At 55.8% G+C, this 12,605-nt stretch overlaps 2 protein-coding genes across 2 annotated transcripts in view; one reads left to right on the top strand and one right to left on the bottom strand.

The window, feature by feature from the left end:
• The window catches only part of LOC134433877 (zinc finger protein OZF-like), a gene marked incomplete at its 3' end in the record, with an annotated part of 163,448 nt that overhangs the window by 85,404 nt on the left and 65,439 nt on the right, over positions 1-12,605 (top strand). The window lies entirely within an intron of this gene.
• The window catches only part of LOC134433960 (fructose-bisphosphate aldolase A-like), a 63,677-nt gene continuing 53,065 nt past the window's right edge, over positions 1,994-12,605 (bottom strand). The window contains exons 2-8 of the mRNA XM_063182645.1: positions 11,311-11,365; positions 7,627-7,787; positions 5,737-5,820; positions 4,752-4,926; positions 3,828-3,905; positions 3,516-3,715; positions 1,994-2,089 (exon numbers count right to left, since the gene is read on the bottom strand). Of these exons, the coding sequence (XP_063038715.1) occupies positions 1,994-2,089; positions 3,516-3,715; positions 3,828-3,905; positions 4,752-4,926; positions 5,737-5,820; positions 7,627-7,787; positions 11,311-11,365 (849 nt within the window). The remainder of the gene's footprint in view (positions 2,090-3,515; positions 3,716-3,827; positions 3,906-4,751; positions 4,927-5,736; positions 5,821-7,626; positions 7,788-11,310; positions 11,366-12,605) is intronic.

The raw sequence follows: 12,605 nt of genomic DNA, 5'->3' as shown, positions 1-12,605 counted from the left end.
CCCCAAATTTGGGGTCAGACAGCCCCAAAATCCCCAAATTTGGGGTCAGACCACCTCAAGAGCCCCAAATTTGGCTGAAATCCTGTCCCAAATTACCCCCAAAGCCCCAAATTTGGGATTAAAACATCTCAAACCACCCCAAAAGCCCCAAATTTGGGGTCACACCACCCTAAACCCCCCAGATTTGGGATTAAACCACTCCAAAACCCCCAAATCCCCAAAATTTTTTGCCAAATCACCCCATAAGCCCCAAATTTGGGGTCAAACCACCCAAAACGCCCAAATTTGGGGCCAAGCCACCCCAAAACCACAAAATTTAGGATCAAACCACCCCTAGAACACCCAAATTTGGGGTTACACCATGCCAAACCCCCAAATTTGCGAGCAAACCACCCCAAAATCCCCAAATTTTGTTGTCAAATCACCCCCAAAATTACCCCCAAACCCCCAAATTTGGGGTCAAACCAACCCAAAATCCCCAAATTTGGGGTCAAGCCACCCCAAAACCCCAAAAATTTGGGGTCAAACCACCCCAAAACCCCCAAAATTTGGGGCCAAGGCACCCCAAAATCCCCCAAATTTGGGATTAAAACACCCCAAAACCTCCAAATTTTGTTGTTGTCCAACACCCCCAAATCCCCAAATTTGGGATCAAAGCACCCCAAGGCACCCCAAAACACCAAATTTGGGGTAAAAATTTCCCCCAAAATCTCCAAATGTTTTTGTCAAATCACCCCAAAATCACCCCAAAATCCCAAATCTGGGGTCAAACCAGCCCAAAATCCCAAATTTGGGGTCCAATTAAAATTCCTGGAGCATTTTGGGTTCATCCGAGACCTTTTATTGCTCTGGGGGAGACAGCGAGGGACAGAGTGACCACTGAGTGACCACAGAGTGACAACAGGGTGACCACAGGGTGACCACTGAGTGACCACAGGGTGACCACAGGGTGACCACAGAGTAACCACAGAGTGACCACTGAGTGACCAATGAGTGACCACAGGGTGACCAATGAGTGACCACAGAGTGATCACAGGGTGACCACTGAGTGACCACTGATTTACCACAGGGTGACCACTGAGTGACCACAGAGTGACCACTGAGTGACCACAGGGTGACCACAGAGTGACCACTGAGTGACCACTGAGTGACCACAGAGTGACCACAGGGTGACAAATGAGTGACCACAGTGGCCACAGGGTGGTCAGTGGTCAGCAGGAGGTCAGCAGATGGTCAGCAGATGGTCATCAGGAGGTCCATGCATGGTCAGCAGCTGGTCAGTGGATGGTCAGCAGGAGGTCAGCTTGTGGTCAGCAGTCCATGGGTGGTCAGCAGGAGGTCCATGGGTGGTCAGCAGCTGGTCAGTGGATGGTCAGGAGGTGGTCAGCTTGTGGTCAGTGGTCAGTGGATGGTCAGCAGGAGGTCAGCAGGTGGTCAGCGGTCCATGGGTGGTCAGCAGCAGGTCAGTGGCCAGAGGGTGGTCAGCAGATGGTCAGCAGGAGGTCCATGGATGGTCAGCAGGTGGCCAGAGGGTGGTCAGCAGTGTCCAGCAGATGTCCAGCAGGTGTCCATGGATGGTCAGTGATGTCCATGGATGTCCATGGGTGGTCAGGAGGAGTGGTTGGATGGGGTGTCCAGCAGATGTCCATGATGTCCAGCAGGTGGTCAGTGGGTGTCCAGCAGGTGTCCATGGTGGTCAGCGATGTCCACGGGCGGTCAGTGGGTGTGGTTGGTTGGGGTGTCCAGGGGATGGTCAGTGATGTCCAGCAGATGTCCATGGATGGTCAGTGATGTCCATGGGTGTCCATGGACGGTCAGTGATGTCCAGCAGATGTCCATGGATGGTCAGTGATGTCCATGGATGGTCAGTGATGTCCATGGGTGGTCAGGGATGTCCATGGGTGGTCAGGGATGTCCAGCAGATGTCCATGGATGGTCAGCAGAAGGTCAGGGGTTTCCATGGATGGTCAGGAGGTGTCCAGATGTCCACCTCTCAGTAGGCGTGGTTGGACACAAACAGGGACTCGCTGGCTGCCGCCCCCGCGGTGCCACTGGGGGTGTACTTACCCTGGCATGCCAGGGAGTTGGCCTGGGGACACAGGGAACACGTTGGGGACATCAGGGACAGCTGGGGACACTGGGGACACTGCGGACATTGGGGACACTGCGGACATTGGGGACACCGAGGGTGTTTAGGACACTGAGAGTGTTGGGGACACTGGGGACATTGAAGATGTTGGGGACATTGGGGGTGTTTATGACATTGGGGACATTGGGGACATCAGGGACAGCAGGGGACAGAAAGGGACACTGGGGACATCAGGGACATTGGGGACATTTAGGATGTTGGGGACATTGGGGGTGTTTATGACATTGGGGACACCAGGAGTGTTGGGGACACTGGGGACATTTGGGGACACTCAGGGTGTTTGGGACATTGGGGGTGTTGGGGACATTGGGGACACTGGGGGCGCTGCTGTCCCCCAGTGACCTCCTGGGCCACCCTGTCCCTGTCCCTGTCCCTGTGTCCCCACGAGGTGTCACCCCCAAATCTCCTCCTGCCAGCCCCACCACTCCCACACCCTGAACCCCTCAATGTCCCCAAGGTGTCCCCAAGGTGTCCCCAAGGTGTCCCCAGTGTCCCCAAACATCTCCACCTCACCCTCTGAAGCCACCTCAGATGTGGCTCCTCTGCTCCCATCTCTCCCTGGTTGACCCAACCCCAGGAACACCCAACATCTCAAAATCTTGAAGTCCCAATGGTGACCCCAATGTCCCCAAGGTGTCCCTAAAGCCCTCAAGGTGTCCCCAAAACCCCAAAGTGTCCCCACCTCAGCCTCTGAACCCTCCTTAGATGTGGCTCCCATGTCTCCATGGTCAACCCAACTCAAGGAACACCCAACACCCCTCATGTCCCCTAGACCCCCATGGTGTCCCCAATGCCCCCAAGGTGTCCCCAAGGTGTCCCCAGGTGTCCCCAAGACCCTAAACATCCCCACCTCATTCTCTGAACCCTCCTGAGATGTGGCTCCTCTGCTCCCACCTCTCCATGGTTGACCCAACTCAAAGAACACCCAATGTCCCCAAGACCCCTCAATGTCCCTGAGGTGTCCTCAAGGTTCTCGAGGTGTCCCCAATGTCCTCAAGGTGTCCCCAATGTCCTAAAGACCCCAAATGTCCCTGAATTGTCCCCACCTCAATCTCCGAACCCACCTCAGATGTGGCTCCCACCTCTCCACAGCCAACCCAAGGAACACCCAACGTCCCCAAGACTCCTCAATGTCCCCAAGGTCCCCAAGTCCCTGAGGTGTTCTCAAGGTCCCCAAGGTATCCCCAATGTCCCCGAGACCCCAGACATCCCCACCTCACCCTCTGAACCCACCTCAGATGTGGCTCCTCAGCTCCCATCTCTCCACGGTCAACCCAACCCAACAAACACCCCCAAGTCCCCAAGACCCCAACGGTGTCTCCAACGCCACCAAGGTGTCCCCAAGGTGTCCCCGGGTGCCACCTACCAGGGCTCTCTTGACATACTCCTCCTGGGCCGCCTTGGTGTTGTCCTTCTTGCCGCCCCAGGCCTTGAGGGCCGAGGCCTGCAGGGCGCGGCCGTACGAGAAGGTCAGCGCCCAGGGACGCGGCAGCAGGCAGCGGTTGATGGTGTTGAGGTTGATGGAGGCCTCCTCCACACTCTGACCGCCTGAGAGGAACGTGATCCCTGTGGGGACATCGAGGGGACACTGTGACATCACTGTGACATCACTGTGACAGCATGGAAACATTGGGATAAAGCAGGAATGGCACAGAAACACCCCTGGAACACTGGGGACATTGGGGACAGCGGCTGATGGCGTTGAGGTTGATGGAGGCCTCTTCTTCACTCTGGCCACCCGATAGGAATGTGATCCCTGGGGGGACATTGGGGACAGCACTGTGACACCAGCCTGGGGACAGTGACACAGCTCAGACACAGCTCAGGGACACTGGGGACATTGGGGACAGCGGTTGGTGGCGTTGAGGTTGATGGAGGCTCCTCTTCACTCTGGCCACCCGACAGGAACGTGATCCCTGTGGGGACATCGAGGGGACATCATCAGGACAGTCAGGGGACATGGGGATGGCTCAGACACAGCCCGGGGACATTGGGGACAGCTGTTGGTGGCGGTGAGGTTCAGAGAGGCTCCTCCTCACTCTGACCCTCCGACAGGAACGTGATCCCTGTGGGGACACTGAGGTGACACTGACCTGGCACGGCGGGTGGTACCGTCCTCCTCAGGGCGGTGACCGTGGCCATGGCACAGTGACAATGACACAGTGACAATGGCACAATAACAATGACACAGAGGTGACAATGACACACAGGTGACAGTGACACACAGGTGACAGTGACACTGACCTGGCACGGCGGGTGGCACTGTCCTGTGCAGGGCGGTGGCTGTGGCTATGGCACAGTGACAGTGACACAGTGACAATAACAGTAACAATAAACAATAACAATGACGCAATGGCAATGACAATCACAATGACAATGACACACAGGTGACACACGGGTGACAGTGACCCTGACCTGGCACGGCGGGTGGCAAGGTCTGTCGCAGTGCGGTGACCGTTGCCATGGCACACAGTGACAGTGACAGTGACAATGACAATAACAGTAACAGTAACAATAACACAATAACAATGACACAATGACAGTGACAATAACAATAACAATGACACAGGTGACACACAGGTGACACAGAGGTGACACTGACCTGGCACGGCGGGTGGCACGGTCCGTCTCAGTGCGGTGACCGTTGCCATGGCGATCTCCTCGGGGCTGTACTTGGTGGCACAGGCGTGTCCCGCTGTCACCATGTTGGGCTTCAGCAGCGTCCCCTCGAGGTACACGTGGTGGTCACTGAGCGCCTTGTACACGGCTGCCAGCACCTGGGGACATTGGGGACACATGGTGACACACGCTGACACATGGTGACACATGGTGACATCCCTGGTGTCCCCTCGAGGTACACGTGGTTGTCACTGAGCGCCTTGTACATGGCTGCCAGCACCTGGGGACATTGGGGACATTGGGGACATTGGTCACTGAGCGCCTTGTACACGGCTGCCAGCACCTGGGGACATTGGGGACATTGGGGACATTGGTCACTGAGGGCCCTGTACACGGCTGCCAGCACCTGGGGACATCACAGGGACATTGGGGACATTGGGGACATTGGGGACATTGGTCACTGAGCGCCTTGTATACGGCTGCCAGCACCTGGGGACATTGGGGACATTGGGGACATTGGGAACATCACTGGGGACATCGGTCACTGAGGGCCCTGTACACGGCTGCCAGCACCTGGGGGTGACACTGGGGACATCACTGGGGACAATCCAGGGACATCGGGGACAGCACTGGGGACACAGCAGGTGCCACCAACTCCTCTCCAGGTGCCACCAAACCCCCTCAGGTGTCACCAAACCCCCCAGGTGCCACCATCCCCTGTCCAGGTGCCACCTCCTGGTGTCACCAACCACCACAGGACACCAGGAGGTGACACCGGGACAGTTTGGGGACACCTGGAGGGGACTCAAAGCCACCCAGGTGCCACCAAACCCCCTCAGATGTCACCTCCAGATGCCACCAAACCCTCTGGAGATGCCACCAAACTCCCTCAGATGCCACCTCCCGGTGTCACCCCGCCCCTGGGGACACTTGGGGACACTTGGGGACACTCTGGGGGTGGCACCAACCTTCTCGGTGACGTACTGGCACGTCTTGAGGTCGTGGTCACCGTCTGGGAGGATCTCGGGCTCCACGATGGGGACAATGCCGTTCTGGGGACACTGAGGGGACAATGGGGACATGTGAGACAGGGGGGACACTGGGGGCAATGGGGACACTGGGGACACGATGGGGACATTGGGGACACGATGGGGACACGATGGGGACACGATGGGGACACGATGGGGACACTGGGGACATTGGGGACAATGCTCTTCTGGGGACATCAAGGGGACATTGGGGACATGTCAGCAACCAGGGGACATTGGGGACACAATGGGGACACGGTGGGGACAACAGGAGGGGAGCCCAGGGCACTGAGGTGCCACCAAACCCTGTCTAGATGCCACCAAACCCTCTCCAGATGAACCAAACCCAGCCTAGATGTCACCAAACCCATCTAGATGTCACCAAACCATCCCTAAGTGTCACCAAACCCTCTCCAGGTGTCACCAATCCCTCTCTAGATCCATTAAAACCTCTCTAGATGCCACCAAACCCTCTCTAGATGCCACCAAACCTGGTCCAGATGCCACCAAACCCCCTCTAGATGCCACCAAACCCTGTCTACATGCCACCAAACCCCCTCTAGATGCCACCAAACCTGGTCCAGATGCCACCAAACCCCTCTAAATGGACCAAACCCAGCCTGGATGTCAGCAAAACCTCTCCAAGTGCCACCAAACCCTCTCTAGATGCCACCAAACTAAGCTTAGATGCCACTAAATGCTGTCCAGGTGTCACCAAACCTGGTCTAGATGCCACCAACCCCTGTCCAGGTGCCACCAAATCTTCTCTAAATGAACCAAACCCTGTCTAGATGCCACCAAACCCATTCCAGGTGCCACCAAACCAAGCCTAGATGCAACTAAATGCTGTCCAGGTGCCACCAAACCCTCTCTGGTGCCACCAAACCGGGTCTAGATGCCACCAAACCATCCCTAAGTGTCACCAAACCCTCTCCAGATGCATTAAACCCCCTCTAGATGCCCCCAAACCCCCTCTAGATGCCACCAAACCTGGTCTAGATGCCACCAAACCTGGTCTAGATGCCACCAAACCCTGTCTAGATGCCACCAAACCTGGTCTAGATGCCACCAAACCCCCTCTAGATGCCACCAAACCTGGTCTAGATGCCACCAAACCCCCTCTAGATGCCACCAAACCTGGTCTACATGCCACCAAACCCCCTCTAGATGCCACCAAACCCCCTCTAGATGCCAGCCACCATCCTTCGATGCCCCCATTCCCAAGCCCAGGCCCCTTGGGGACCCTTGGGGACAGTTGGGGACAGTGTGTGACCTGCTGGCAGATGCTGGCGTAGCGCGCCAGCATGTTGGCGTTCTCCATGGACCTGAGTCACCTCCTTGTGTCCCCAAACCCAGCCTAGATGGCACTAAACTCTCTCCAGAAGCCACCAAACCTGGTCTAGATGCCACCAAACCATCCTTAAGTGCCACCAAACCCCCTCCAAGTGCCACCAAACCCTTCCTAGATGCCACCAAACCCCCTCCAGATGGACCAAACTCTCCAGATGCCACCAAACCCCCTCTAGATCCATTAAAACCTCTCTAGATGCCACCAAACCCTCTCCAAGTGCCACCAAACCCTCTCTAGATGTCACCAAACCTTCTCCAAGTGCCACCAAACCATGCTTAAGTCCCACCAAACCCTCTCTAGATGTCACCAAACCTTCTCCAGATGCCACCAAACCCTCTACAAGTGACACCAAACCCAGCCTAGATGTCACCAAACCCCCTCTAGATGCCACCAAACCCCCTCCAGATGCCACCTCTTGGTGTCACCTGCCCTGCAGCTCCCTCCCCGCCCCCTGGGGACAGTTGGGGACAGGGTGTGACCTGCTGGCAGATGCTGGCGTAGCGCGCCAGCATGTTGGTGTTCTCCATGACGGCGAGGCGCGTGGGCATGTGCGCCGTGATCTTGAGCACGCAGCGCCACTTGGCAAAGCCAGCGCCGTCCTTCTTGTACTGGGCACAGCGCTCCATGAGGCCATCGAGACCTGGGGACAGACAGGGGACATCATCGGGGACATTGGGGACATTGGGGACATTGAGAAAAAATTTGGAAAAAAATCGGAGAAAAAACAGTGAAAAAGCGAGAAAAAATGATGAAAAAATGAGGAAAATCTTTGGAAATTTGAGAAAACAATGGGATTGGGGACATTGGGGACATTGAGAACAAATGGTGGAAAAACGAGGAAAAATGGTGAAAAACTGAGGAAAATTGGTGGAAAATTGGGAAAAATGGGATTGGGGACATTGGGGACATTGGGGACACTGGGGTCGTTGGGGACGTTGGGGACATTGGGGATGTTGGGGACATTGAGAAAAAATTTGGAAAAAAATTGGAGAAAATTTGAGAAAAATCGGTGAAAAAACGAGAAAAAATGGTGAAAAAATGAGGAAAATCGGTGGAAATTTGAGAAAAAATGATGGAAAATTGGGAAATAAATGGGATTGGGGACATTGGGGACATTGAGGACACTGGGGACATTGGGGACATTGAGAAAAAATTTGGAAAAAATTGGAGAAAATTTGAGAAAAACGGTGAAAAAATGAGAAAAATCAGCAGAAATTTGGGGAAAAATTGTGGAAAATTGGGAAAAATGGGATTGGGGACATTGGGGACATGGGGGACATTGGGGTGAATGGGGACACAGGGGATATTGGGGACATTGGGGTCAATGGGGTCAATGAGGACATTGAGATCATGGAGGACCTGGAGAGCGTTGGGGACGCTGGGGACACTGGGGACATTGGAGGTGTTGGGGGCACTGGGGACATTGGGGACACTGGGGACACTGAGGACGTTGGGGACGTCGGGGATATTGAGAAAAAATTGTAAAAAAATTGGAGAAAAATCTGAGAAAAAACGGTGAAAAAAAGAGGAAAATTGGTGGAAAATTGGGAAAAAATGGGATTGGGGACATTGGGGACACTGGGGGCATTGGGACATTAAGGACCTTGGGGACACTGGGGACACAGGGCACTGAGGGAGCTCCAAGAGCCTGTCCAGCCTTGGGGACATCGGGGACATCATCAGGGGTTGGGGACATTGGGGACATTGAGAAAAAATGGGGGAAAATTTGAGAAAAAATGGTGAAAAAATGAGGAAAATCGGTGGAAAATTGGGGAAAAATGGATTGGGGACATTGGTATAAAATGGGTGGGGAAAGGGAAAAGTTGGAACTGGGGACATTGGGGACATTGGGGACACAGGACACTGGGGACATTCTGGGACATTTTGGGACATTGGGGACATTTGGGGACATTGGGGACATCGTTGGGGACATCATTGGGGACATTGGGGGACATTGGGGACATTGGGGACATTGGGGACACTGGGGACACTGGGGACATTGGGACATTGGGGACACTGGGGACACTGGGGCATTGGGGACACTGGGGACATTGGGGATATTGCGGACATCATTGGGGACATTGGGGGACATTGGGGACATTGGGGACATTGGGGACACTGGGGACATTGGGGACATTGGGGACATTGGGGGTGTTGGGGACATTGGGGACACTGGGGACACTGTGGACATTGGGGACATCGGGGACACGGGACCCTGGGGTGGCACGGGCTGGGCTGGGAGAGTGACACAGCAATGGGGACACTGGGGTGGCACTGGGGACACAGCTGTGACACAGCAATGGGGACACTGTGGTGCCATTGGGGACACAGCTGTGACAGGGACGGGGACACAGCGGTGGCATTGGGGACAGGGCTGTGACAGGGATCGGGACACAGCTGTGACAGGGATGGGGACACAGTGGTGGCATAGGAGACACAGCTGTGACAGGGACAGGGACACAGTGGTGACACGGGGATGGGGACACCATGGTGGCACTGGGGACACAGCTGTGACAGGGACGGGGACACAGCGGTGACACAGGGATGGGGACACCATGGTGGCACTGGGGACACAGCTGTGACAGGGACGGGGACACAGCGGTGACACGGGGATGGGGACACCATGGTGGCACTGGGGACGCCATGGTGGCATTGGGGACACGGCTGTGGCAGGGACAGGGACACTGTGGTGGCATCAGGGACACGACAGTGACACGGGGATGGGGACACAGTGGTGGCATCAGGGATACATTGGGGACACCGGGGTGAAAAAGGAACAGGGACCCTGTGGTGGCCTTGGGGACACAGGTGTGACACAGGGATGGGGACACAGTGGTGGCACTGGGGACACAGGTATGACACAGGAATAGGGACACTGTGGTGGCCTTGGGGACACATCGGGGACATTGCTGTGACAGGGACAGGGACACTGTGGTGGCATCAGGGACAGGGCTGTGACAGGGACACAGTGGTGGCACTGAGGACACGGTGGTGACACGGGGATGGGGGCACCATGGTGACACAGGGATGGGGACACTGGGGTGACACAGTGGTGGCACTCAGGACACAGCAGTGACAGGGACACAGCGGTGACAGGGACATGGTGGTGGCACTGGGGACACCTTGGTGGCCTTGGGGACAGGGCTGGGACTGGGACAGGGACAGGAACAGGGACACCACAATGGCACTGGGGACACAGCTGGGACAGGGACACAGCGGTGACAGAGACACGGCGATGGCATTGGGGACACCATGGTGGCCTTGGGGACACAGCAGTGACAGGGATGGGGACAGGGCTGGGACAGGGACAGAACGGTGGCATTGGGGACACAGCTGTGACAGGGATGGGGACACGGTGGTGACAGGGACAGGGACACGATGGTGGCACTGGAGACACCATGGTGGCCTTGGGGACAGGGCTGTGACAGGGACAGAATCGTGGCAATGGGGACACAGTGGTGGCACTCAGGACAGAGCGGTGAGAGGGACACAGCGGTGATGGGGACACAGTGGCGGCATTGGGGACACCATGGTGGCCTTGGGAACACGGCTGTGACAGGGATGGGGACAAGGATGGGACAGGGACACAGCGGTGGCCTTGGGGACAGGGCTGGGACAGGGATGGGGACACAGCAGTGACAGGGACACAGTGGTGGCCTTGGGGACACCATGGCGGCCTTGGGGACAGGGCTGGGACAGGGACAAGGACACCACGATGGCCTTGGGGACAGGACTGTGACAGGGATGGGGACACAGTGGTGACAGGGACAGGGACACAGTGGTGGCACTGGGGACACCATGGTGTCCTTGGGGACAGGGACAGGGACACCATGATGGCCTTGGGGACAGGACTGTGACAAGGATGGTGGCACTGGGGACAGGGCTATGACACGGACAAGGACACCATGGTGGCCCTGGGGACACAGTGGTGGCCTTGGGGACAGGACTGTCACAGGGACAGTGACACAATGGTGGTCTTGGGGACATGGTGGTGGCCTTGGGGACAGGGCTGTGGCACTGGGGACCCAGTGGTGGCCTTGGGGACAGGGTGGTGATAGGGACAGTGACACTATGGTGGCCTTGGGGACAGGGCAGTGGCCTTGGGGACACGGCGGTGGCCTTGGGGACACCATGGTGGCCTTGGGGACAGGGCTGTCACTCACCCTGGGTCGTGGTCTCGCCGTTGGTGCCAGCCAGGGGCACCACGCCCTTGTCCACCTGGGGGACAGTGACAGCATCACAGGGACACTGGGGACACCGGCACGGCGCCAATGGCCCCGAGTGTCCCTGGTGTCCCCAAACTGTCCCTGATGTCCCCAAGTGTCCCTGGTGTCCCCAAGTGTCCCCGGTGTCCCCAGAGCATCCTTGATGTCCCCAAATGTCCCTGATGTCCCCAAACTGTCCCTGATGTCCCCAAATGTCCCTGATGTCCCCTCAATGTCCCTGATGTCCCCAAATGTCCCCTGATGTCCCCAAACTGTCCCGGATGTCCCCTCAATGTCCCTGGTGTCCCCAAGTGTCCCTGATGTCCCCAAAGTGTCCCTGATGTCCCCAAATGTCCCCACGTCACTCCCTAAACCCACTTCAGATGTGCTGGTCTTATGTGTGATGATGTGTCGGATAAAAATGCTGGACTTTATTTCAGGAATGTATGGATTGTTGTTATGGCTGTGTACTCAGTTTGTTTGGGGAGAAGAAGGGGAAGGGGCTTTTCAGCCTTTGTCTTCCTTCTTCTCCTCCAAATTGTTGACATCTCTATTAGAAAATACTGAATTTCCCCTGAGTTTGAAAGAAACCAACTTTCTGGCATTTAATTTATTAAGCCTTTTCTATACTGTCTGGAGTGTATATAAAATGAAAGCTGAGATTTCTAGAGGGGTTAGAGAGACTCCTGACTCAGGAGTAAAACAAAGCAGGAAAAATCTTGACTGGAGTGGGAAATGGGAGGATATGGGCCAGACTTTAAAGGAATTTTCTGATCCTATAGACTGGGACTTTCCATCTGATCAAATTCAGGATCCAGTCGAGGTGGCAAAGTATTTGAGGGAGAAGTGCCATGGTAATACTAAGGAAGAAAGGATTACTGCAGTGAGCTGGGCCTTGGCGTTGGTTTACCGTACTCTGCTAGATACTGTGGAGCAGCAGATAGCAGAAAGGGAACAGGGAGATAAGTTAGTTATTATCCCAGTGACCCAGGCTGCAGCTAACATCCCAGGCTCCAGGCTAGCAGCTGAATCAGACAATAGGCCCCAACCCATGGCTGTTGCAGCTAATACAAGAGGTGGAAAGTGTAAAGGCAAGACCAATCGAAAGGTGGAGGATGATGATGATGATGCAGGAGAAGGACCCTCACCAAAATCAGAGGCCACATCAAGGGGCACAGAATCTGGAGCTAATATTGACTCCTTTTCTCTGAAGGACCTCAGAGGCCTAAGAAAGGATTACAGACGACAACCTG

Source organism: Melospiza melodia, unplaced genomic scaffold, assembly GCF_035770615.1.
Source record: "Melospiza melodia melodia isolate bMelMel2 unplaced genomic scaffold, bMelMel2.pri scaffold_28, whole genome shotgun sequence".
Taxonomy (NCBI): Eukaryota; Metazoa; Chordata; class Aves; order Passeriformes; family Passerellidae; genus Melospiza; species Melospiza melodia.
The sequence above is the reverse complement of the archived record's forward strand: the minus strand, read 5'-3'. Positions and strand labels throughout refer to the sequence as shown.